The following is a 25,010-nucleotide window of genomic DNA, read 5'->3' as shown; positions in this document are numbered from 1 at the left end:
AAACAGCCCACTCCTGCACTGAAAGTACACTTAGCAATTTCTTTTGCCAATTTTCAAGTTCTAAATAATTTTTCTGACACCTGTACTCTTAATACTTCCAACGCTGGAGTATCGGTCCGCCTCACTCCCTTAGCCATCTCGTTTGGACTTGCGGCTATAAATAATGCCAACGCTCTGATGACTCCCATGTTTCTATCTATAGTTCGGACCTCTTTTCTGAACTCCAGACTCACATATTTGCACTGCCTACAGTACAGTGCACATAGATATCTAATGGACAGTTTGAATTCAACTAAACTCCTGGTTTTTCTTTCCATAAAAAGCCTACTCCGTCTACCTCCCCATCCCCGAATATTGGCTCCCCTATCCTTTCAGGTGATTAGAAGTTTGCAGCACCTTATTTTCTCACTTTCCATAGGCAATCCTTCAGGAAACGCTAATCCATGATTAGTGGAATCCGTAATTCAAATTATATCAGAATCTAATTACTTCTCACCACCTCCACTGCTACCACCTCTTATACCATAGGTAAGTCCCTGCAGAAGGCCTGAGCTCCAGAAGACACCTTTTTCAAATAAAGCAGTGCTTTGATGTGTCCAAGGGTAAATGAGCGGTTCTCTAAACCCGAGTATACAACCAGCTCTCCAGAAAATCCACTGTACTGAAAAGTTCAGTAAGTGGTATTATTAAGTAGAACCTTATATCTTTGATTTATAATTGCTATGTAGCTATTCCTAATATCTCCAAGCACATATAAAACAATTTCCTCTATTTAAGCATGTTCTTTTATTATTTTCAGTCTCAATTTTTTTCTATTCATTTATGTAAGTGACAATAGTCACTGTTCAAAATAATCGATTTCTCTGATGTACGTGTCACTCTTCAGGGAACCCGAGATGTGCTGCTTTAGGTATGTATGTATGTATACGTGCATGCATGTGTGTGTGCATGCATGTATGTGTGTGCATGTATGTAGAAAGGCTCTGACTAGCTTGCCAGGACTGCCATAGCAAAGGCCTACACACAGGGTGGCTTAAACAACAAAAATTTATTTTTTCACGTTTCTGGAGGCTAGAAATCTGAGTTCAAGGGGTCAGCAGCGTTGCTTTTTCTGGAGGCTTCTTTCCTTGGCTTGAAGACGGCCTTCTTTTCTCTGCGTCTTCACAGGGTCTTTTCTGTACGCCTGTGTCCTAGTCTCCTCTTCTTACGCGGACAGCAGTCGCTGGATCATGACCCACCCCATGACTTCATTTTACCGTAATTACCTCTTTAAAGGCCCTGTCTCGAAACACAGTCACCTTCGGAGAAGTTCAACGCACGAATTTGAAGGGACATATTTCCTGACATAACACCTTCACTTCAGTAATGGGCACGAATACCATGCTCACTTAAGTAACTGGCCCAAATGACAAAGAGTGAGTCTGAGCCAAGACCCTGCATGTCAAGATTCCAAAATAATGGAATTCAGGGCCCATCTGGGGCATCCCTTCCCTTCAGGTGCCCTTTGGGTCTGAAGTATCTACTCATCTCAGTTAAGCAAATGAGTGTTGCACATATGTCTTTATCTCTCTCGATTCAACGGAGACTAAAAGACATTGAAAAAAGAGACAAAAATTGCATCAGCAATAAGTCACATCCTTTGCAAGCAGCAGTGAAAAAGAAGGCTATTCTCGATACTTGCAAAAATTGACTATTCTGTTTTGTTTTCATGTTAATCGTAGGTATCAGTTTTACATACAAAACAATTCAGTAAATAATTCACATAAAATCAAGAAAGTTTCAGTTTGTCAAAGTAGTCTTTTCCTCTGTTGTTGAGTCAAAAATCTAGAAGAGTTCTGTAGTTGGGGACAATAGGCTATATCAAAGAAGGAGAAAATATCTATGATTTTTAAAACCACTAATTGAAGCTTTGAGTGTCTGGGTGTCTTCTGGTGATTTGGGGCTGAAATCTGCTCCGTTCTTTATTTTCCTTTGTCAGCGGTGCTCACCATGGTGACTTCAATAAAACCCCCTCACAAATGTTTTTCTTCTAAAGTGAAAAGCACCTTCTTAAAGAAGAAGGCTGACAACCTGGTAGGAGTGGGTGTTTGGAAATAAATGAAAAGTATTCTGCTTTCTTCATGATTGCTGTAGGTGGCAGGAGTTAAGGAAATTATTGAGGGGATCAAGTTGGTGCAGGAAACATTTTATCTTGTTTGGGGATAAAAATTAATCTGATTTTTGACATAGAAAATTAATTCAAAATATGCTCGAGAAACTTTTCTATTTCATAAAATTTCCTTATTTCTCATCTTAGAATTTGGACACGCTTTGTCCATACGAATTCGTGAAGCACTTCAGAGTATGAATTTTTTATGGAACCAGTTTAGCCAACGCCTGATTCAGCGACTTCTGCTTGGGTCCAGATCGACTTTCTTGGGACTGCTTTGGAAGACTTACCTAACATGGGACTTTGAGCACGCCACCAAATCTCCCTGGTTCCCTCCGGTTTCTCCCCATAAAGTACAGAGGCAGTAGAAGCCCAGGAGTTCACAGCCTCAGTCACACACTAGCATCAACTGAAGTTGTTTAAAACAAGCCAACGCCAGGGCCCTGCCCAGAGATTACACTTTTAGGTGTGGGGTGATATTCAGATGTAAGATTCTGTCTTTTTTTTTAAGTACCCAAGGCAATTTTAACGTCTAGCTGGAGTTGAGAATCATTGTATTTATTGATATCAAAGGGCCCTTCCAACTCTACCATTCTAAGCCACTTGCCTACAAATTGTCTTCAGCAGGGCTTGAGTCTATCGGAATGCCAATTAAGTACCTTTGTTTTCAAATTTGTTATGTATCTTTCTTTTCAGGATTCAGGAAAGAAAGGTATTAGGTTTTTTTTTTCTTTTTTGGAGGAAGATTAGCTCTGAGCTAACATCTGCCACCAATCTTCCTCTTTTATTTGCTGAGGAAGACTGGCCCTAAGCTAACCTCGTGCCCATATTCTTCTACTTTATATGTGGGATGCTTGCCACAGCATGGTTTGACAAGCTGGGCATCGGTCCACGCCTGGGATCCGAACTGATGAACACTGGGCCACCCAAGCAGAACGTGAGAACTTAGCTGCTGCACCACTGGGCTGGCTCCAGGCATTAGCTTTTAATTTAGGAACTTAGTAGCTTTACTCCTATTTATCCACTCATTATCCAGAATAAGCCCAAATGTGTTTTGAGAGTGAAGACATTACTGAGTGCAGAATTAATGTCTTCGCTCTCAAAACACGTTGGTTTTCAAAGAGTTTTATTGCTTAAAGGCTGATCAAAAGGCATTAACTAGATTCAATATTATATTATTTTTTTCATGTGTGTGGAAAAGGCCATGACAAAGTTAACAGTAGAATTCTCAAAAGTCTCTACAACTCTTTGTTGGCATAGCGGATAACTTTCTTCTTTAGAACAATGACTCTCATCCCTGAGGGCGCTTTAAAATTGCCTGGGAAGCTTTTTAAAAATCCTCGTGCCCAGGCTACATCCTAGACCAAATCAGAATCACTGGATGAGGCACCAGTTTTTTCAAAGCTTCCTAGGTAATTTCAAAATGGAGCCGTGGTTAAGAACCAGTTGCTCTAGAACGAAGTTGTGTGGACGAACTATCAATCAACTGGCTGATGAGGAAATGCTGAGTGCCTTAGCAATCTCCTGATTAGAAACAGCACCTTCCCTCCCCTGTGGATAAAGTTGTCAGAGAGGATTATTCTTCTCTTGCTAAAATTACCATTGCGAGGGAAGTCTGTTCTTTTAAATGTTCTGTGTGATTAGACTACAACTATTTCTACTGAAGATGGCAAATGAAATGTTTCCTTCTTAAGTTGATGAATAAAATCTAGGCCAGTCTTCTCACAGACCCATTTGAAGATGATTGAAACAGTGGGTAAAACAAGGACAAAACAAATTTTTTAGCAAACGAATTTGTTAGGTCAAATTACAACTCAAAAAGACTCAAGGATGTACACCTTTTATGTTTCTGACTCGTTGTTTCTTGGTAAGTAATAATGCATTTCAACACTATTTCTCTGTCATTGTGATATTCACTGAAAACTTACAGAGCCCAGAGCCTCAATACTGTAGTATCAAATGTCTGCTTAATTGTCACTCTAGAGCTTGGTTCTGGTGTTTCCCCGAAGCCTATAAATCATTATCAAATTAGAAAATCAAGTAATTAAGCTCTCTGGCCTGAGTCTGATCTATACCCTCTATCTTCAGCATCAAAAGGTATTCACTCACATGGCCAGTTAAACTCTCTAATAAGGAACCTGGGTCAGGGAAATGATTTGCTAATGCTTTCCCAAACATAGGGGGTAAGGGCGCTGTCTCCTCCAGTCACACATGCCAAATCCACTGTTGTTTTCAATGGCCTGGACAGAAAGCAAAGCTGGCATACGTGGAAAAGGATGATAAAAGTATTAACAGAAGTTAGTAAAAAAAAGTTGGCTTCACAAAGTACATCTGAGCTCTTCTTGAGATGACTCCAGGGCACGTTGCAAATTCAACCATTTATGGTCAGTTCGCTTTTATCCTTTAAATCACACAAAACAAGCAATTGTTTAGAATGAAATAATTGGTTTAATATTCATGGATTTGAGAAAGAATTTGAATTAAACTTCAGTCTGGGATCTGAATTAGCACCATCTGAATACAAAAAGAATTCAATATACATGCACAAATTAGTTTAACAACATATATAGGTAAAATATATCCATTTTACTTGATAATACTTGTTTTGAAGGACCTTCTTGGGGTTAAACTTATTTTTGTTAGTTGGCTGGGCACGATACAGGTTGAACGCCCCTTAGTTCCAGGGCCTTGGCAAAATTAACCTCCAGCGGCTTGCCTGTGCCTTTGGTGAGCCTCAGAGACCGGATGCAACCTCGGAACCGGATGTTGGTTGTCAGGCCAAACTGGTTGAGGCCGTCTGAAAAACAGCAGAGAGCTCAGTTTTGAAATTCAGCTGCTGTGTTAACAGCATGTTTCAAAGTCAGTTGTTAGTTTGCGATTCCATTGGAAGGCTGTTCTATGTAAAGCTAGTGACTTTCTTCTTAGCTTCACTAATTGTTAAACTTGTAGAGAAACACGAACTTTTTTATAGTTACGTATTACGAGATATGGAGACATCCAGAATTAGACATTTTAAGACATCAAAGAACTTGGTTTGGAATGAACAAGTTTACAGTCGTGACTTATTAACTTTTTTAATGAAATGAAGCAATCGATCAAATACTTTAAGTACTGAATTAGGAAATGGGCTTTTAATGGTGACCTTATTACTTTGTTACATTGTAAAAATAAATGCCGAAAGGTTAAGTCGGTTGAAAACTCACACAAAATCTTTCTCTTTTTAAGGATAGACTCCCTTCTTTCAGCACCTCAGAGGTGCTAACTAGGATCCCGTTTCGTAGACTGTGAATGGAGAAGTACATTATCTCCTTCATAATATCGTGGGGTTTATCCTGATTGAAGCAGAAGCAGGTCTTTCCAGAAACCCAGAAGCAACTTTGGCAAGAGGATCTCTGAATTGGTCCCCGTTACCCATCTATCTTTCTCCATGTCAACCACTCCTGAATGTATATTTTGCTTGTTTTGTTAAGCAGAGGAGCTCTATATAAATGGGGGTGAAAGTTTTTCTTGCCCAAATACTGACAGACCATTCCAGGAATCTGTGTTATTATAATATTCACTAAGAGGCACTTGGCTTATTTCTCATCGAGTTGGGCACTCTTCTTTATGGACACTTTATGTAGCTCTCCGTGGTTCACAGGCTATATTTAAAGTGTTAGAGGAGGAGGATTATTTTTTTTTTAAAGATTGGCACCCGCGCTAACCACCGTTGCCAATCTTTTTTTTTTCTTCTTCTTCTTTCTGCTTTTTCTCCCCAAATCCCCCCAATATATAGCTGTATATTTTAGTTGTGGGTCCTTCCAGTTGTGGCCTGTGGGATGCCACCTCAGTGCGGCCTGACGAGTGTTGTCCATGCCCAGGATCCGAACCAGGTAAACCCTGGGCCACCGACGGAGCGCTTGCACTTAACCACTCAGCCACGGGGCCAGCCCCTCGAGGAGGATTTTTGAGTGCCGACTTATTGCTTGTGTTTCTTTGTAATATAAATATAAACTCTATAATAACATAAGGGGGAAATTAGCTACCTTTAACCCAATGATTTCCAGAACTTGAGGAAATAAGTTCCATAACATTTTATGATTCCTCTGGTATATTAATTTAAAAAAAGTTAGAAAGAACACCAACTCAGGCCTCGATTGCTGTTAAATGCTTCATATCTTTTATAAGCCAGATTCATTTCCTGTAGCCTCCATTTCCCCAGAAATGAAACTTCAGGGGCTATCATGAAAAATTTAGTCCCATGTGGTTTATGTAAGTAATATGCTCATTTTACACACTGGAAATGTCAGGTAAGATGTTATTTATGGGAGCAGGGTCTAAAGCTAGGAAGAAAGTATACTTAAGCACACATTCTTGGACATTATTTATGGAAAGATAAATATCTTCTAAAACTACCAACATCATAGAGCAAAGAGATTCTGGCTGGGGTAGCCAACACTCACCTGGGAACCCTCCCACAAACACAGGGTCATTTGTATCAGCTGATGTGGATGCTTGGTTTGGGCTCTGGGCTTCCACCTGGTTCCCATCTACCGTCAGCTCAATGCGGTGTTTGATCTTGTTGGCCGTGACTTTATGCCATTGTCCATCACACAACTGCCCTGGGATACCAGCATCATAGACAGCAGTGAATCGACCGGCGCCATTGTCCACATGAAACATGAGCTAGAAAGTAGGAAATTGAACAGTCACAGATGGTTGCAGTGGAAGGAGATCATGATGGTTCACACAGTAAAAATTTTCAGGTCTCTAGGAAAGACATCAGCTGGAACAGTTTAAAATGAACATAGGCATACTAAATTAAAAAAAAAAAATCTTGACAGAAATTAAAATACAAATATAATGACCAGAAGTCACAAATTATGTTCTTTGCTTTTGGGCATTGTTGGGAGAATAGGCAAAATGTGTGAGGCTGGTAATAATTCTGCTTTCAGAAAATGTGAAATACAATTTGAGGCCAGCTGACATAAAAAGGACCTAGATACACAGGAAAAAATTCTACCATAGAACTTTTAGAGGGTGAGAGCTCTTAGTGAACCCTATAAAATTTTCTTAAAAGATGTTGTTTAGAGTGATTCATTAATTTGGTTTACAAATTCATTTTAAATGATTGTTGCCTTTTTTAATTTAAGCTTTTGATGTTTTAATTGTATGTGTTTTTCTTTCCTTCATGGATTCCATTTTATATACAGGATTAAGAGCTACATAAATTACTTTTTTGGGCAAGCTTCATGTCACAGGTGCCAAAGACTTTGAGCCAGAAGGCCAGTTAAATTCTTAACAATGAAGAACTTAGATTGGAAGTTCTTGTCTAAATGAGAAAAATCTGGTTTTGGTAACATGGACCAGACTCTGAAATTTGAGATGACAGAATTCTTTTGAAGCTGATGAAGAAAAGAAGCATATTGAAACATTAAAAACAGTCAATCTGGCAACACATTTGATGAGGTAAAAGAAAAGAAATAGGGGTTTTAAAAAGAAGATTAAAAGTGCAAGTAAATAGGTGAAAAGTTTGTAAACTATACAGTGATGCAAATATTAAGATTCTACTATACTGGGTGGAGTTTGTGATAACAGGATTTTGCATATAAAATGAGGTCGGTGAGAAATCCACAGGCATTATAATGGAACTCAAAACACTGACAAGTTGATAGAAACTTATAATCAGGTGATGAAATTAAGCTTACTCAAACAAGATGTAGTGAAAGTGTACTTTGAAAATCTGGCCAAACTACTAAGGGATGCTTATTTGTTCGCCCTTTTTACCTCTGTGCTCCTGGATGTTTTTGCTTTATTGCCTTCAACGATGGTTTGAAGACTGACATGAGAGATGGAGGAGGCAAAGGAAACCATATTTTAGGTCACTATGTGCTGTTTCTTTTTGGGAGGCAACAATACTCTGGGAGTGGAAACACGAGTTGAAGTGTGAGTCCTAGTTAATAGCCAAATAGAAAACTTGTGAAATTTCTTCCTTTGCCTTCCCCTTTTTATGGTCTCCCTATAGTACAAAGTATATACAAACAGGTTTCCACTGTTGTTCATAGGCAGGCAGGGACTAAAGAGGTGTGACCAATTAGATTATCTATTGTAAGCAAATTGACAAAATATATTATACTAATATAAATTGATTATAACTTTGCTCTTTTTTGAAATGGTATCTGGAAGCGTTTAAATAAAAATTGAGAAAACGATACGTCAGCTAGCCACCTTGACTTTTAAGAAGTGCCTACTGTTATAAGAGGCAAACACTGATTTTAGATAATCCAAGACCTCTCCTTTTATTTTTTTACATTGGAATCAAGAGTTTCATAGGCTGTGTATCTGTGAAGGGGAGAATAACAGTGCACTTTTAGCAACACAGTAAGAGCTTGAGATCTAAAACTGGTCCATTATTAGTCAACACAGTTGGCTTACTGTAGTGTCAGCACATTTAAAGTTTATGTTGGTCTACAGAATAAGTGTGTTGAAAATACACATAAATTGAGATAATCCAGAAAAATGAAAAAATTTAATCTACCTTTCTCTCAACAAAGAATACAGCAAGGCTTCAAACTAGAGTTTCTACATATGGACAACAATATCACGAAGACATTAGGAATGTTAAGATAGCTCACACTCACCTTTTCATCAATCATTTCAATACCCATTCCATCCATCTTCTGGCTGCTGATTCCCAGAAGAACTCCAGTGGTTCTAGTTGTACGGAATTCAAATTCTACAAGAAGGTCCAATCCCACTTTGAACCCACCAACTGTGAAATGCAGATATTTTTTTATTTGTGGCTTAGAGTTTACGGATTGTTAATTCAAATTTGTACAATGCAATTGATGAGGATTTTTAGGCTGCTTAATTTTAAAACGGTTTATGATGAGGATTTTTAGGCTGGTTACTTTTAAAACTGCAGATGAGAAGCAGGCTCCGAGGACTGGAATTTTGCTTGCCCTTTTGAGATATTTGCGTTTGTGAAGGAAGAAGGGATGACCTTGTAGGGACCTGAAATTGGCCACCCCAGGATATGTCTCTTTGGCATCGGGATTGTTTGGGGCTGATTGCTTTTGATGGGCTGGGACAGGGAAGGAGGCTCTGGGGAATGGAACTTGCCCTTGTTGGGACACATTTACATTTGTAAGGTAAATCTCTACCTGTAAAACGTGCCTCCCTCTCTGTACCATGAAGAAGAGGAGAGATGACCTTGTCCCTAGAAACTCTTAATGGGGAAGGCAAGAACTTAAGTTGGTTGCTGTCTGGCAATCTCATGTAACTGGTTTAGGGTGGTGGCGTCTAACCTTTCTAACCTTTACTTAATCCGATTTGATTCTTGTCTAAAAGTCATGGGATCACCCAATGACCAGATCCCACCTGCACTGATACCATTTTAACTTTTTTTCATGTTCTTTCCTTTGTCTTGTAAAGAGATGAATCATATACCTATGCCTTAAATTTAGCTCTAACCCTCAACTCGGGGCAGCAGAAGCTCTGACTGCCCGTGGGTCCCGTCCCCATGCTACACTATTCTCTAAATAAAAGAGCACTACTGCCAGATCTTAAGAGTCTAAGAAATCTTTCTTTCGACTCCTCGGCTCACCGACCCTGCATCACAATGGTTTTACTAGATTTCAATTTAGATGTTAACCAATTATAATAAGTTCCAGACTCTCAGATGGCCTATACTTCCACCATTGTATCATATAACACACTTTATAGTTATTGCTTATTTTCTTGGCTGCCCTCTCTCCCAGAACGTAAACTCTGTGAGGGCAATGACCTTGTGTATATTGCTCACCATTTTACCCCTGTGCCTACCAAAGTATCTGGCACATAGCGGAAGTTTAATATACATTTGTTGAATAAATGAACGAATGAACATATGCTGAGATTGACTCAAAGAATCTCACAGTCAGGAATGATTATGTTAGAAATCTTACTCTTGGATTAAGTCAAGCATTTCAGTGATGATTCAGTAGAATTTTACTGGGTAACTTTAAACGGCCCCACAATGACATGAAAGGGCTCAAAATTTCCTGAACATTTTATTAATAAAGAGAGGAATTGCAAGCACAATTTTGAAGGAGAAGAAACTGGGACGTAAATAGACTTTTCTAGTTCATCTAGTTAAATGCTTTCTCTATAATTTTCCATATTTGATTCATTAGTTTATTTAATCTTTTAGCAAGCATTGAAGACATGCCTCTTAGAAACAAAGTGATTCCTTAAGACCAGGCAAGACCACATCAACTGCGTGGATTAGTAGGAAACTCACGGAAATTTTCTCCATGTCTTCTATTTATCAGGTAAGAAATAAACACTATGTGTAATCACAACAGTCTTCAATGAAGGGTGGCACCTGCTATGTGAAAGACTTTTTATCTGCTGAGAACTTTGATGGTTTGGGATGAGTAGATTTTAAAAATAAAGGGTAGAAGAAGCTGAGTTGTTTTGCAAGATAAAACAGAAAGACCTTGTTTCTGCTCCTGAAAGGGGAAGTAAGGAGAAGAGAGGAGACACTTGAGGCAGGTCAGCTGAGGACAAAGGGAGTAAGGAGGCCATTAAAACCCCACTGATTGGATGCCTGGAAAGCTTTTAAGGATAAAGATGTCAAAGGTTTAAATTGAAGCTGTCTGTTTTCCAGTGACACAACCTCCTCTGACCACCCCAGTCTTACACAGATTGCATTACACTGTGTATGGAGACGGCAGGAGTTGTTGGAAATTGCGGAAATGGCTAATTTTCTGGTCCAGTTTGATCTGGAAGCAAAAAAGCCCAGACAGGATGGCTAGTGAATCTGTTAAGTGCAGAAGCTGAAGCCGAAGCTTGCCATCAAATTTAACCAAGAGAATGCTAGCCATCTGTGAATTTGCAGAAGTCTTGGGGAAGGCTTTGGACTTTCACAGCACATGGAACTTGGGGGTCATCATTACCCCCAATGTTTCAATATTTAACATATCCTGTGTTTTTCTCTTTTCTGCTTCTGCATGGGTAAAGTTCCCACTTATGCTCTGTTGGAGGGTCCTGCTCTTTTCTCTCTGACAACTTAGGCATGTGGGTGTTCAACTCACCTTCTAAATTCTAGCTCAAATGTCAATTCCTCCATAAAACCTTTCCTGATTTCCCCAGCCAAAATTAATCTTTCTTCTAAATAGCCACAGAACCTTGCTTTTACGTCTTTTATAGTTTTTAATCATTTTTATTTGCCTTCTTGTGATTTCTGAGCACAGAGAGTCTTACCATTAATAGCAAATTCTAGAAGGAAGAAATAGCGTCTCATTTACTTCTGTTTCCCATGGTAACTTCTGTATATTATGTGCTCATTAATTGCTTCTAATAGACAATTCATGTGTCTATGGTAATCATAGGACTGAATATTCTATCTTAAAGTATATTAATGTCAGATTTTTTTTTGTTACTATGTAGAGGTTATTTCATATTTTTCTTTCCAAATTGCATATGTGCTATCAGTGATCCAGACCTGCACTGGACATTTTCTGGAAAGTGGAGACACTTCAAGAAAGACGGAAGTGCTAGTCATCATCACTATCGATGGGAAATGGGCACTAGTATGTGTGCATTGTGTGTGTGAGGGGAGAGCATGAGAGGGAGCCTTGCAGGGAATTGAAGAGCAAGAAAGAAAAATGGCTTCTCATCCCAGAAAGGAAGACAGAGAAACCTGGAAAGTAGATAAATCACATAGTATAAATATCGGAAACTTCTTACAGAATTTCATTTATTTTGCTGTTATTGATCTCCAGGAAAGGAGATGGAATAAACTTTCCAAATAGCCTTTTACTTTATTTCTTCTATTAATTCTTTTCAGAATCAGATACATTCACTTAAGAGGCATTTTTTATTCCTCCTATACCTTTTTATTTCTGGTTGAAATAAAGGATACTGCTTTAGGACCCCAGGGACTTTTATTTTTCCACATAGGTAAGAAGTGAATATTTGTACCTAGTTAATGTTCAGCAAGAAGGAAATGGAAGAGCCTTACCTGCTTTGGCAAAGCCTGTTCCATCAAAATATGTTCCTTTCTGAGCATTTGCGAAACATGTCCCAACACGGAAGCTGGAGGTTGGCTGTTCAAGATCAGCAGGGGCCTCTGCCATCTGGAGATTTCTGATGCAGCCATCAATGCTGTAGGTCACCTAAATATCCAAGTCAGAAGACACAAGTATCAGGTTTTAGCAGAACTTTGCCTATATGTGGAATGCAATCATTTGTTGGGTGTTCTATGCGTGTAATCATTGGCCAGTTGTCTTATGGCATTCCCCAAAGCTGCCTGGACCTGCACTATCACCCCAGGCTTTATGGCATGGGTGCAGATAATCCTGTTATGCTTCTCATCTAGGATGTATTTAGCCTGGAATATGATCGTTCTGATATTCTAAATACTGTGCACTATGTCTCTAAGGGGAACACTGGTTGGACAGAGCTATGGGCCCCATATGAATATCATAACTTTTAATTAGTTTCTTATGTTTCTATTAATAATTTACTAACCTTTCTATAGATACATTTTGTCATAATCTATGTTCAAATTCTATTTGAAAAGATAATTAGATTTGGTTCAATGCTTCTTGCTTACTAAAATGTAATGAAAGCAGTGGACCCTTTCCTGAGAAAATGCATGTACCCACAAAACTTGAAAGTTTGCATGACACATTCTTTGTTTAGGGGCTATAGAAATCGATCAATCATACTCTGCTCTGGTATATTTCATCTGGTTTTAGGGATGCATGTTAATCACTCCTGCCACTCTCACTTCAGACTTTCATTGTGACAGGCCTGGGTAGCATATCCAATAGCTATGAAGAGAAGGTCATACTGCACATCCACAGAGGAGCCAAATACTGAGAACTACAACTACAATGGACAATTGCATTTGATGAAGAACAACTCCACATTACCATGTGTTCTAATTGGAGTATAGAAATGTATCCCATTTGTATGCAGTGAGTTCTGTAAAAACGCTAATCCTCTGTGCTTCTCAAAATAATAATTTCCAAAGCAAATCGACACATGGTCTAATAAAAAATTATTTTGTGAATACTGATATACCAAATTATGAAGACTTTAAATTCTGAATCCAATATCAGATAACTGTACTCAAAATACTGTATCTCTCATTATTTTCTAAATCTCTAGTCCTGAAACAATCCCGTCAATACCGTCACCAGCTTCTTTGTCGTCCACTGCTTTCTATATGCTTGCTACTCTTCCAACGGATTACGTATATTACCTCATTTAATCTTTATGGCAATCTTGTTTGTTTGGTATTATTATTAGGCTATTTTACAAAAGAGGAAACTTTGTGAAAGAAAGATTAAATAACTTGCTTAAAATCACACAGCTAGTCACAGTTATGCAGGTATTCAAACCTAGGGAGTCTGGTTCCAGGGTCCACACTCTGCTCTGTGATATTGCTTCTCATAGTCAAATCGGTCTAGAAGACTTTCTGTCCCTTCTCAGAAAAGATGATTTCCTATTCAATTATAAGTGGTCATGGGCCAATGTGACCTACTGATACAAAATACGTACATGACTCAGCTAGTTATTTAGGCCACAAAGAAACAAATTAGACACTTACTGGACCAATTCTCCGAGTAGTGTAGTTAATGGGCAAGCCGCCAACATACAGCATTCCCACAACATCCAGGATATCAGCTTTCTTGGGACTGACGGTTCTGTTGGAGGCATCATCTACATAAAGAATTCCTTCTTGCTTAATTCGTGTAATCTTAATCTACAAAAAGAAAAGGACTCATTAATGCTAATCATGGACAAATTTCAAATATGCAGAGTATGAGACATAAAAACTTTTAGGATACTCCTTAGAAAAACTGAAGTAACTTACTGAGTGCCAACTTCATAATATAAGTGAAATTAAACCTACTTACAGAATAGCTCAAATTCTGTCTTTGCCATTACTACCATCTCAAAAAGGGTACAAAATCTTCCTGGATGAGTTTTAGATTGAAGACTCTTCTATAGATTGCCAAGTGAGCATATGTATCAAGAGGTAGGCATGTTGTAAGGAATCTGGCAGACTGAGAGCACAGTCGTGATTTAAGTGGGCTACAAAATTCATGTCCGGTTTTAAAAGTGCATTAGTTTGATTGAGCAAAGCCTGGTCTCCCCAACACAATTTCAGATATGCTACATCCCTCTGCCTAACAGGCGCTTCTCGTGCAGAATTGAATGAAGGGCAGCACATCCAGGCTGCACTGCCATTTCTGCAGCGGCTGATTAGCACAGTCAGGGAGGAAGATGGAAAGCTGACCAATGCTGAAATTACAGCAGTGGAGTGAATTATCTTCTAGGATAGAGCAAAATAAGGGGTCTGAAGACAGGCTTGAGCATAAAAATCTTGAGTCTGAATTTAGGAAAAGGAGAGTGTAACCCTGTGAAATGCTGGAGTACAATAATGGTTTAAAAATGAATCTACATCCGAATTAGAGTAATTCAAGACCTCATTCTACACTTGCTTTTCTAGTTTGGGAAGTAATTTTGAAAAATCTTCAGAAATAAAACCCCTCTTTAATTTGGCTCTTATAGGATTGAAGTTTTCTTTCTTAATCCCCACTGTGGCCCAACAATATGTCTTTTTCTCAAGTGTCATATTTATTATTCTGTTAGCCAGAGAGGAGACTAAACCTTAATGAGAGCTCCTTTGTAAAGATCAGTGTTTGCTAGTCATAAGCTCCCAAGCAAATATGAAGATTCCATTTCTTATTTCCAAGATAACACATTGGCTGATTTCACATTTTTATGATAATTTTTCATGTTCTTTGGCTTTCTATATGATATGACAAGTCAAAGGATGTTAATACATAAAATCTAACATCTAATAATACATACTCTGAAAATAACACATTTTATTGGTCTACCTAGGGAAGCTTTACTTAATAGCCTACCACAGGTGCAGAAACAAATTCCGTGTTTTCGTTTTAATCAGGCAGTATATTATCTATTTGCAGTCATGCCAAAGAGGACAGTAAGCTGGCAAATGAGCCTTCTGTGCCCATAATAGTACCAGTTTCTGGGTGTAAGGCCAACGTTTTAAAAGTTGTTCCAAATGACTGTTGGTGGAAATGACACCCTAGGGCCCTTTAAACACGATATAGCAGATTCCAGACTCCTGTTTTCACAGACCAGTATGGGGTGGAATCGGGGGGTACGTCTTAGGGCCCATTTTCGTGTTGTCAGCTTTTAAGTTTGTCAAATATTATTTTAGAAAAGAGAGGAAAATGTAATCTCAGAATAAACACTATTCCTTTAAATTGAATACATAGAGCTTTATGATCCACATACCCCATTGTCCCATGTTTCTCACTTAGAGTAGAGAAAATGTCTTTAACTACCTGGCCCTAGTTTGTGGACAGATGTTTGGGAACCACAGCTGTGTAGCAATGATGGGATCTTGTAATACCATGATGAGGCACATAAGTGATCAAATATAGACCTACCCAGGTCTGACCACATTTTCCAAGGGCGGGCAGTTGTATCTGGAGCTTGCTTTATTTTTAGCCTTGGCCACATTCCAGGAGCACTGGAGTCAGTGTCTGCACTGGCGTATAGTTCTGGCACCAAGGCAATGCCAATGGCCACCACCCAGTATGCCCTTTACAGGGCACTGCCAACATCCCAGGGACTGTTACCTTGTGCCACTGGCCATCATTGATTTTGGTGGGGATCATGGTGTTAGTGTCACCACTTCCCAAGTCATAACTGAAGTAGGGCAATCCATTTCTCAGCTGAACTGTAGCAAAATCAGCATGATTGATCCGAGCCATGTAAAAAAGCAGGCCTGATTCAGCTTCGGTTCGCACTTCAAACTCAATTGTGAGGCTGTGAAATAAAAGCATGCAAGTAAAACAGAAAAACAAGAGCACTCTTATCCTAAGATAGAGTTGCAACTGATCATGGGTGCATGTTCACAAAAGACAGGAAAACCTCTGAGATGAGGACTTTCCAGTTCTGCTGATTTCCTGTACTGGGCTGCTCAGACTCAGACAAATATAATTCTATTCTCTACTGTACTCAGTGTATTAAAAAAAGCTCGCCTCATTAATGAATAAATGTAGTTGATTAAATTTGAATAAATGCAAATACTCGATACTTCCGTTTATCAGTTCTTATCCAATATCTCAGAATAATACATACCGATTTTTAACCTTGGTGTCATCAAATGCAATTGCAATATGACTGTTTTTGGAAAGCCCAAACTGCTTGCTCCCTATCAAAAGAGCTGGTTCTGATTCTGCGGCACAAGGACCCTGTAGAATACCAAGGAGAGAAAGAGGAGATGATGGGCTCCATTCTTTTAAAATGTAATGCTGCTGTCTAATGGTCTCCTCTATTTTAGCTTAATGTTCTCGTATGATCTTATTTAAGCTCCTTAAGAAGAGAAGCTGTCTCTTATTCATCTCTGTGCCCTACACATAGTAGGTACTTACCAGTAAATGCTCAGTGAATGTGAGTCAGTTTTCTTTTACTGCACCCTTGAATTGACAAATGAATCTGCTCAAAAATATTTATTGATCAATTCGTGTTTTCATTATCATCTAAGGAAAACTATTGTTTATATTTCTGAGAAAACTGGAATTTCTTTCTCCTCTTTACTTTACTTATGAAGAGTTATATTCTTAGAAGATTGAATGGGGACAACCAGGTTATAAGAATAGAAAAACATGTTCCTTCTTGCCCTTCCCATTTCTCTCTCTCACTATATTACTTTTTCTTGAAAATTATCAGTCTACTGGAGGATTTCCATGAATTTAGACTTTCAAGATGGTGTATCTAAACTTGCAAGTCAGCCCATTCAGGCCCTTAGCCAGTTGCTAGGCAACCCAGCACATTTTTTAATGTAACCCACTACACACCATTTCAACTGCCACTGTTCAAAGATCAACTTCCTAGTGTGCTTACAAGGGATTGCTTGGTGCAGGGCTGGCTTCAGAGGCGTGCTATCTGTGCCGACGTTGTTTTAATGCTCTGCTGTCACCATCTTGAAATTCTTAATAATTTTTGAAGAAGGGGCCCTGCAAATTACATCCCCAGTCCTGGCTAGGTGGACTATATTTGGCTACTGTAACCCTCAGCTCAAGAGAGAATCAAGGCTCCTCAAATTTCCACAAGCCACAATTTCTGCCTCTGTTCTCTATTTTCAGAAGATAATTCTATGCACAGGCTGCTCAGGAAGTCTTTTAGAACAGGCTGTACATGGGAAAATAAATAACCTGCACACTTTCAACAACACATCTGTTTTTAAGATCTGCACCTAACAGCTCTGGATGGGCCACTGCCCCGGTGAGCGCTGACTCAGGAGAGGTGCTCGAACAGCCTAAGGCAGGCTTTTGATGCAGAATGTTCTTCCCAAATAGTGTACCTCGAAGATGACTCATTACCACACAGGAAATTTTTACTTGATGAGGAAAAGCCTTGCTCTTGTTTCTCTCGAGCTTAGTCAAATAAAGCACTCTGCCACAGCAGGTAAAAGCCTTTAAGAGTTTTGAAATGCTATAAAATTGGTCTTCATGGAAGTATTTCCCTTCTTGCTTCCCAGGAGATGGTCAGTTGCAAAGCATAGACTGTGGCTGAAATTCACGCAGATATGCAAAAACCCAGTGGGGAGGAGAGGAAAATGCTATTTATTCACACAGCTGAATGGCCTCTCTTGGAATCAACATGCGGCACCTTTCTTATTACACTACTTGCAAAAAGAGCCCAAATGGAAGCCTCTGGTAGCTTAATGTCTCAGCCTTCAGTGATGCTATTAATAGAATTGGAATTGTTTATCAATCTCTCCCCATATTTCCTGTACAGAGGACCATGACAACAAATGTAAGCAGCCTGCAGTCCTCCTCAGAGAGCTCTAAGAGAGTCCTACCTGCCGTGAGTCCAGCACGGGCAGAATTTGGCTAAAACATCTCTAAACCCTCAGATCTGAAGACTGAGGGATTGAAAAAGTCAACGGATGCTGAAGAATTAGGGAAGAATGATGTGTAGCCTAAAAAAAACCACCATAAGAAATAGGAAACTTATTTCCACGCCATTGTTACCACTGTGGTCACTTGTCCAGTTACTAACTACAAATGTTAATATAAAATAACCTTTCTGATATAATCTTTGAAATTCTCAAAGTGGCAATTGTCAAGATTAGGTATTTTATTGGCAGCAGCTGTTTGTCGTAGAGAGCTTTCGTCTTTATATGTCTCGGGCATCATGGCCTGAACCCTGTGATAACCTTGCTTGCTGGTACACTGGACGAGCAATTCTGATGCTGGTCCTGAGCTTGGCAACAGTTCTCTGTCACATTACCAGATTTTCTACATGAGAAAGGCCCCACTTATGTTATTTTATGAAAACATTTGACCAGAAAAAGACAGGGCCTTTGAAAGGGTCCTTTTAAGAAGCACTACATGACACACCCACTTGAGACTCAGGAAGAGCCTCCTGGAGGGGCCCCTGCCTCACTTCTGCGACAGGCGGGTCTTGAGAAACAGGTGGAAGGAAGCAGCAGCTAAGGAAACCGTCTCCGATTGGCCAATGTTATAGAAGAGAGTGGTGACAGAAGGGCCACTCTACCAGGTAGCTAAAGTATAAAGCCGTTATGCTGAGCCCATTGTTTGTGAAGGACATCCAAAGTGATGTTTGCTATCATCAATTTGCAATGGGATGGATATCACAGATACTGCCTTAATAAAACGTCTGTCACCTTCCTTTATATATTTGCAGTTGGAAGAGGACCGAGAAGTGCCCGTGGAAGAGGGTTTTTATATGCATCAACTTTTGGATTTAAACAGGAAGACAAGCCTCCAACCTCTTATCTGATCATGTTTTTGGTGCCAGTCTAGATCCCTCCTTTCACTGGGTTATAGGGAGATGGGACTGGACCACGTCTGCTTTGCATCACTTTCCCGAGAATGCATCAGAAGCCGGGCCTGATGCTGGGACATGTGCAGGACAATGCGGTTCCTAGCTGTTTGCCTGCCATGCTGCGCTCTCCTCCTCCCCTTCAGCCCCTCCGAGGGTGGACTGCTCACCCTGCTGCTCAAGCGTCGTTTTCCTTCTAAGATTTTAAAGGGGACCAGGTGAGATGGAACAGAAACTGCCCGTGGTTTGCACAAGAATAAAATGATCTAGTCATTCATGACATTTTCAACCCTGTTTCCCGTAGAAATCTAAGCTAAGAAAAAGGGGCCGGAGGAAGGGTCTTAAATTGAGGTATTTAAGGAACCTTTCAAGAACAGTTGTTGTAAGCTGAGCCTTCCTTCTCCAAGCCAACGTGAGCTCAAGGGGAGGCATCGTCTTTATGGACGTAAGAGTTTACCTGTGTTATTTTGGAAACACCGATCTTTGAAACGTGTTAAAACAACAATAATAATTTAAAAATCAGTCTCCATGGAGGCTCATCAATCTCAACATGTTACAACCCTGCCACCTTGTGGGGACTCTTTGAAGTACTATCAGTACTATGGGGAAACATGATGCGTGAGGAGGACATGGTGTGCTCGCTTCTTCTCTGTCTCTGTTTGGCAGGTGACAAGTCGTGGGCAGGCAGGACTCGGGTGGGGAGTGTAACTGTGGGGGTGCCCCTGGAGAGGAGGGCAGTCCTGTGGTCGGAGAGGATTCTGGAGGAAGCCGCGCTTAGGCAGGTGGATAGTGCGGTGGATCAGCAATGGAGCGAGAACGTTTTCACCCTCATGCTGTCACTCTTCTAACTTCAGGCCAGAATAAAGAGGCGGTCATTTCATACTGCTGGATGTTGGCTGACATTTGGCAATAAGTTATCGGCTTCAGGATACCAAACGATTGGCGGATAGGCATTCCTCGGATTTAGATGGGTACAGAGCAGAGATTTAAATTGCAGTTATCAAAACTGGCATCTTTGTTCTTGAAAGCACCCAGAGATGAATCACCATGAAAACGGCATCATTTTCTTCTTTCATGAGTCAATAATCCCTCTAACAAATATTGGCTAAAATCACATCTGAGAAGTGGGGTGCTTCTTCCTCATGCTCTTTATAGATGAATACTAACTGCGAGATACTTTTTGCATCACTGGCTCTAATGTTCTGGAACATACAATTCCTACTCACGTTGTGTATTGGGAAACCACATTATGTTAACTCCCTGCACTCGAGCTCTTTTGGTAAGCACTGGGCATTTGCAATAATAGTTACACCCTAATGCCTGAAGAGAGATTCCTTGCAGTATGGAAAGTGTGTGCTTTCCCTTTAAATACGTATCAGTATCCAATCGATTTATCCTTTGGCCTGGACTGTACTTAGCTTTTAAAGTCCTAGCATGAAAGCTGCTGAGAAATCGCATTCTTCTGCTCTGTTCTTTCCTCTCTGTTCCTTCTTTCCTCCAGCTCCTAAAGAGCCTTAATAGCACAGGGGCTCTTCACGGCGGCTTACACTGCTCTTTTTAGTGCTCACATTTTAAACTCTGAGGTGTTAAGTTCGACTTGACTTTACTTGACTTTAACAAAATTCAAGCCAAAAAAAATGCAGTCAGCCTGTTGTGTACAAATCCACGCAGGCCACGCTGGTGCTGAAGACTTGGTATAAACACGGCATATCCTTGCAGAGAGCTTGTCACATTTCGACAAATTTCTGTGTTACTAGAAGTTCAGACTCTTATTTACCCCCACACCCTGCCATCCTCCATGAGCAACATCCACAAATATAATATGTAGCAATGTTTTACTCAGCTCTAAATGGGCTAAAGGATAAGAGAGAAGTATAGAGAGAAGATAGGCTACCACTAACAAATGATGCAATATGCAGAAGATGCTCTCTGACCTGTGAGGTTTCTGCATGGATTAATAAAAGGACTGACTAATCCATTTCACAGAGCAGGGCTTTCTCAAGATGCTCTTCAGTTGCCCTGGAGTATGGTGACTGTTGTCCTCCGGCTATAAGTTTCTGGTGGGGAGGCATGTCACGGTGTAAAGAAGACAAAGAAAGGCCAGGGTACTGAGAACTAATAGGAGTTTTTCCTGTCAACTGTTCTAGAACAAACAGGGGTACCTATATAGGCAGTGCCCACCTTGGGAATTAACTTGTAAGTCTCAATACGTAAGTAAATTCTTAAAGTCTACATTCTGATTTAAGAAAAGAAAGGAAGATGGTGAGAACTGAAAATGATGGGAGACTTGAGAGATAATAAGCATTTCAGGTTGGAGTTCGTAATTGTTCAACAATGGAATACTCGCCCCCTTTTTCCAAGCACTTGCCTGCATCCCCAAAGTGTGAAAGGGGAAAAGAATTACTTCCCAGAGAAGAGTGATGGGGTGTTACTAAGAGCCAGGCCTTGTGCTAGGTGCTTTGTGTGCAGTGCGTAGTTTATTCCCTCGTGATCATCCTCCAAGGTAGGGATTATTGTCCTTCTTTCTCAGTGGATCATGTTACATTTAGAGAAGACAAGTAACGTGCCAGAGTTTGCCAAGGTAGGTAGGCGATGGCAGGAAAGGCAGGCAGGGCCAGATCCTGGATCTCTTGGATGAAAGGCCCAGTTTGTTTCCTCAGTGGCTGTCACCACGGAGGGGTCAGGAGAGTCCCGCTCACCACGTTCCTTTTCCCCAGGGGAGGAATCAGCTCTCCAAGTGGATGTTGCAGAGGAGAAAAGGTTGAAAACTGTTGCTTTCAATTTATCTTCTTCAAAAAGTTATGGAAAAAAACCACATTTAAGAATATTTTTTTAAATGATGAAAATCAGCTCTAGTCCATAACCCATCTGTTGTTAGCATCTGATGTATTTCTTGCAAAGGTTTTTCTGATGTGTTTTTCTATCTATTGATCTAGATGTGATTACACAGTATATACAGTTTTATGTCCTGTTTTTCCCACTTAACATAATGTCATAATTATGTCATCATCATTTTATATTGTTTCAATTGAAAGATTGCTTTTTTTTTTTTGGTGAGGAAGATTGGCCCTGAGTTAACATCTGTGCCGATCTTTCTCTACTTTGTATATAGGACACTGCCAAATGTGGCTTGATGAGCGGTTTGTAGGTCTATTCCGGGGATCTGAATCCACGAACCCCAGGCCGCCAAAGCAGAGCATGCGAAATAAACCACTATGCCATGGGGCCAGCCCTCAACTGCAAGATTTTAAATATCAGAGTGTGGTAACATATTAAAATTTGCATTCCACGGACATGTTTTCACACTTCTAGGTACCACTGACCATCTTGTTGGGATGGAGTTTAATGGTGTCCCCTGCCATGCTTTAAATTCTACCAGGTTTTCTACAGCAACCCACAGGACTGCTACTCAACTTCTCTTTTGCTTTTGTCTTGTCTACCAAGTGGAATGCTTGGTTTTCGGAAAGTTAAAACATACACTGCTGAGAGAAAATGGAAACTGGAATTAGAACAGAAGGTTATAAGAAAACTTAAAATGAGTTAAAATACAGTCCCAGATGGGAAAGTATCTTTATTTTCAGAACAAGGGAAAAAATGTGATCTCTAGAAACCACAGAGGGGTATGCTTGAGACTTCCTATAAAACAAAGTTCGTGTGGGCACTTGGAAAGAAAGGCAGTTGGAGACCAGTAGGCTTCTCCACCAACCAGCTCTATCAGTTCAGCACGGACTGGCTGAGAGAACTGATTCAAGAGCCATTCAGGTGACAGAGGCCCTCAGGGTTTCGGTTGACTCTACATGGTACCGGATTATGAACCAATAGCACAAGCTATCTGTTAGAAAACGTGAAAATATTCTCAGGTGCATTCATAGAAATAGGAAGACAGATGACAGGACGGAGGGACCATATTTTAAAAGGGGTATTTCCAACTTAAGAATATTGATCAGTGGGGACATAGAAATTAGGTCATGTGAAGAATTCTTGAGCTAATGGAATATTTAGTCTCAGGAAGGAGACTCAGCTATTTTCAAATCCTTGAAGGGAATTTAGAAAAGATAGAAACTTAATGTGTTTGGCTAAAGAAATACAATCATTATATAGAAGTTATAGAGACACAGCCTTATTTCATTATAAAACCAAAGGCTTTCTAACCACCAGAGCCTGCCTCATCATAACACTGGCACATCCTTGTCAATGCAGTGTTCAAGCAGAGTCTGCAAGTCTAAAGCAAGTATATATAAGAAGATTCACGTTTTAAGACGGCAATTGGACCAGATGATCTCAGGGATTTGCCAATTATAATTTATGTTAGTTGTTCAGAATTTAGGATCTATTTTCTTATAGAAACAGTTCTATAAGTGAACATTTGGATCGAAGGTCAAAGAAGTTTAATCAAGCCATGATATTTTAAAATTTTTCAATTGAAAACACATTCTTGAGTCTGGGGAACAGATGAAGGTATATGAGGGAAAAGAGGACAATCACCAGCCTTTCCTTTGCATTGTGGTTGAGTTTGGCCTGCTCTGCTTTGGTGGCCTGGGTTTGTGGGTTTGAATCCTGGGCCTGCACCTGTACCACTCATCAACCATGCCGTGGTAGCGACCAATACATAAAGTAGAAGAAGACTGGCACAGATGTTAGCTCAGGGCTAATCTTCCTTAGGAAAAAAAAAAAAAAGCCCAGCAGAGTCCTGCACACATACTAGTTACTCAGTAAATGTAGAAGTTCCTCACAGTGTCTACGCATGTGTGCTTCTTCCAACTTGCAAAGAACTTCCACATATACTATCTCATTAGAGTCTTAGAATAATCCCATGTGGTAGGCAAGGTAGGTGGATATTAACCCACATTTTACAGAGGATGAAATGAATGCTTGGAGTGAATGACTAGTTTTTCTGAAAGATGATTATTTGGCTTCTCATTTAATAACTATTCCTAGAGGCAAGGAGCACGCTGCTCTACAGAATAACCAATTCCATCACAGAAACTAAGGAAGAGAATAAAATGTTCAAGAGTTTTCAAAATATGCACTCAAGATGATGTGTTCCACCCATCAACTGGCAAGGATTATAAACACGGTGCACGTGCTGTCAAGAGTGTAGTGTGGTCCACCCTCTCTGATATATTGGTGATGAGAACATAAATTGGTGTAACCTTTGGAAAAAGCAATTCAGATACATGTGTTGAGAACCTTAGGTATATTCATCATTTGGCCTCATAATTCCCTGTCTAAGAATCTATTTTAAGAAAATAATCAGAGACAGTGAGAAAGTCTGGCAAACAGAGGCACTCAATAGAATATAGTTTCTAATAGTGAAAAGCTAGAAACCCTCTAATTGGCCCACAGTGGGGAAGATGTAGAATAAATTAAAGAGTGTTGCAGTGATAAGGAGCCAGACTATAGGGTGAGACCCTCTGGATTAAAATTCTATCCTGCCATTTACTTGCTGTGTCAGTGGGTGAGTTACTCAGGCTAGCAATTCTTATCAACTCAACTAAAAATGGGATGACAATATATATTTTACAGAGCTGTTATGAGAATTACATGTAATACTGAATGGAAACTGTTTAGACAGTGACTGACACTTAAAAGCAGTGACTATGATCATTACTATATAGTAATTGTGCCATTTATTAAATGCTTGGTATATGCCAGGTATTTAACAAACATTATCTCTTTAAATTCTTGTAATAACTCTTTGACAAACGTGCTGTCAATATCCTCATTTTACAGATGAGAAAACTGAGGAATATACTGGCTAAGAGCTTTCCCAAATTCATACAGACCATAGTTTAGAGCGCTGGGATTTGAATACAATTAAGGATACACTGCCTCCCATACTATGAAATAGTTTGTGTGTCTCGGTATGTGTTTGTGTGTGCCCATACACACAGGCACACACACACGTAATCATGTTAGAGACACACATTTACATGATGTCTAGAAACAGTTTTAAATATGTGTTACCAGTTTTTAAAAACAGAATGCCAAA

General features: G+C 39.8%; 1 protein-coding gene across 3 annotated transcripts in view; it reads right to left on the bottom strand.

The window, feature by feature from the left end:
• Positions 1-4,577: 4,577 nt before the first annotated feature.
• The window catches only part of LAMA2 (laminin subunit alpha 2), a 541,014-nt gene continuing 520,581 nt past the window's right edge, over positions 4,578-25,010 (bottom strand). For all 3 annotated transcript variants that reach the window (XM_014734836.3, XM_070223794.1, XM_070223795.1), the window contains 7 exons: positions 16,307-16,419; positions 15,802-15,991; positions 13,731-13,886; positions 12,135-12,288; positions 8,770-8,900; positions 6,592-6,814; positions 4,578-4,946 (listed from right to left, as the gene is read on the bottom strand). In XM_014734836.3, the coding sequence (XP_014590322.1) occupies positions 4,789-4,946; positions 6,592-6,814; positions 8,770-8,900; positions 12,135-12,288; positions 13,731-13,886; positions 15,802-15,991; positions 16,307-16,419 (1,125 nt within the window). In that variant the 3' untranslated portion in view covers positions 4,578-4,788. The remainder of the gene's footprint in view (positions 4,947-6,591; positions 6,815-8,769; positions 8,901-12,134; positions 12,289-13,730; positions 13,887-15,801; positions 15,992-16,306; positions 16,420-25,010) is intronic.

Source organism: Equus caballus, chromosome 10, assembly GCF_041296265.1.
Source record: "Equus caballus isolate H_3958 breed thoroughbred chromosome 10, TB-T2T, whole genome shotgun sequence".
Lineage (NCBI taxonomy): Eukaryota > Metazoa > Chordata > Mammalia > Perissodactyla > Equidae > Equus > Equus caballus.
Note: the sequence above shows the minus strand (reverse complement) of the source record. Positions and strands in the feature narration are given on the sequence as shown.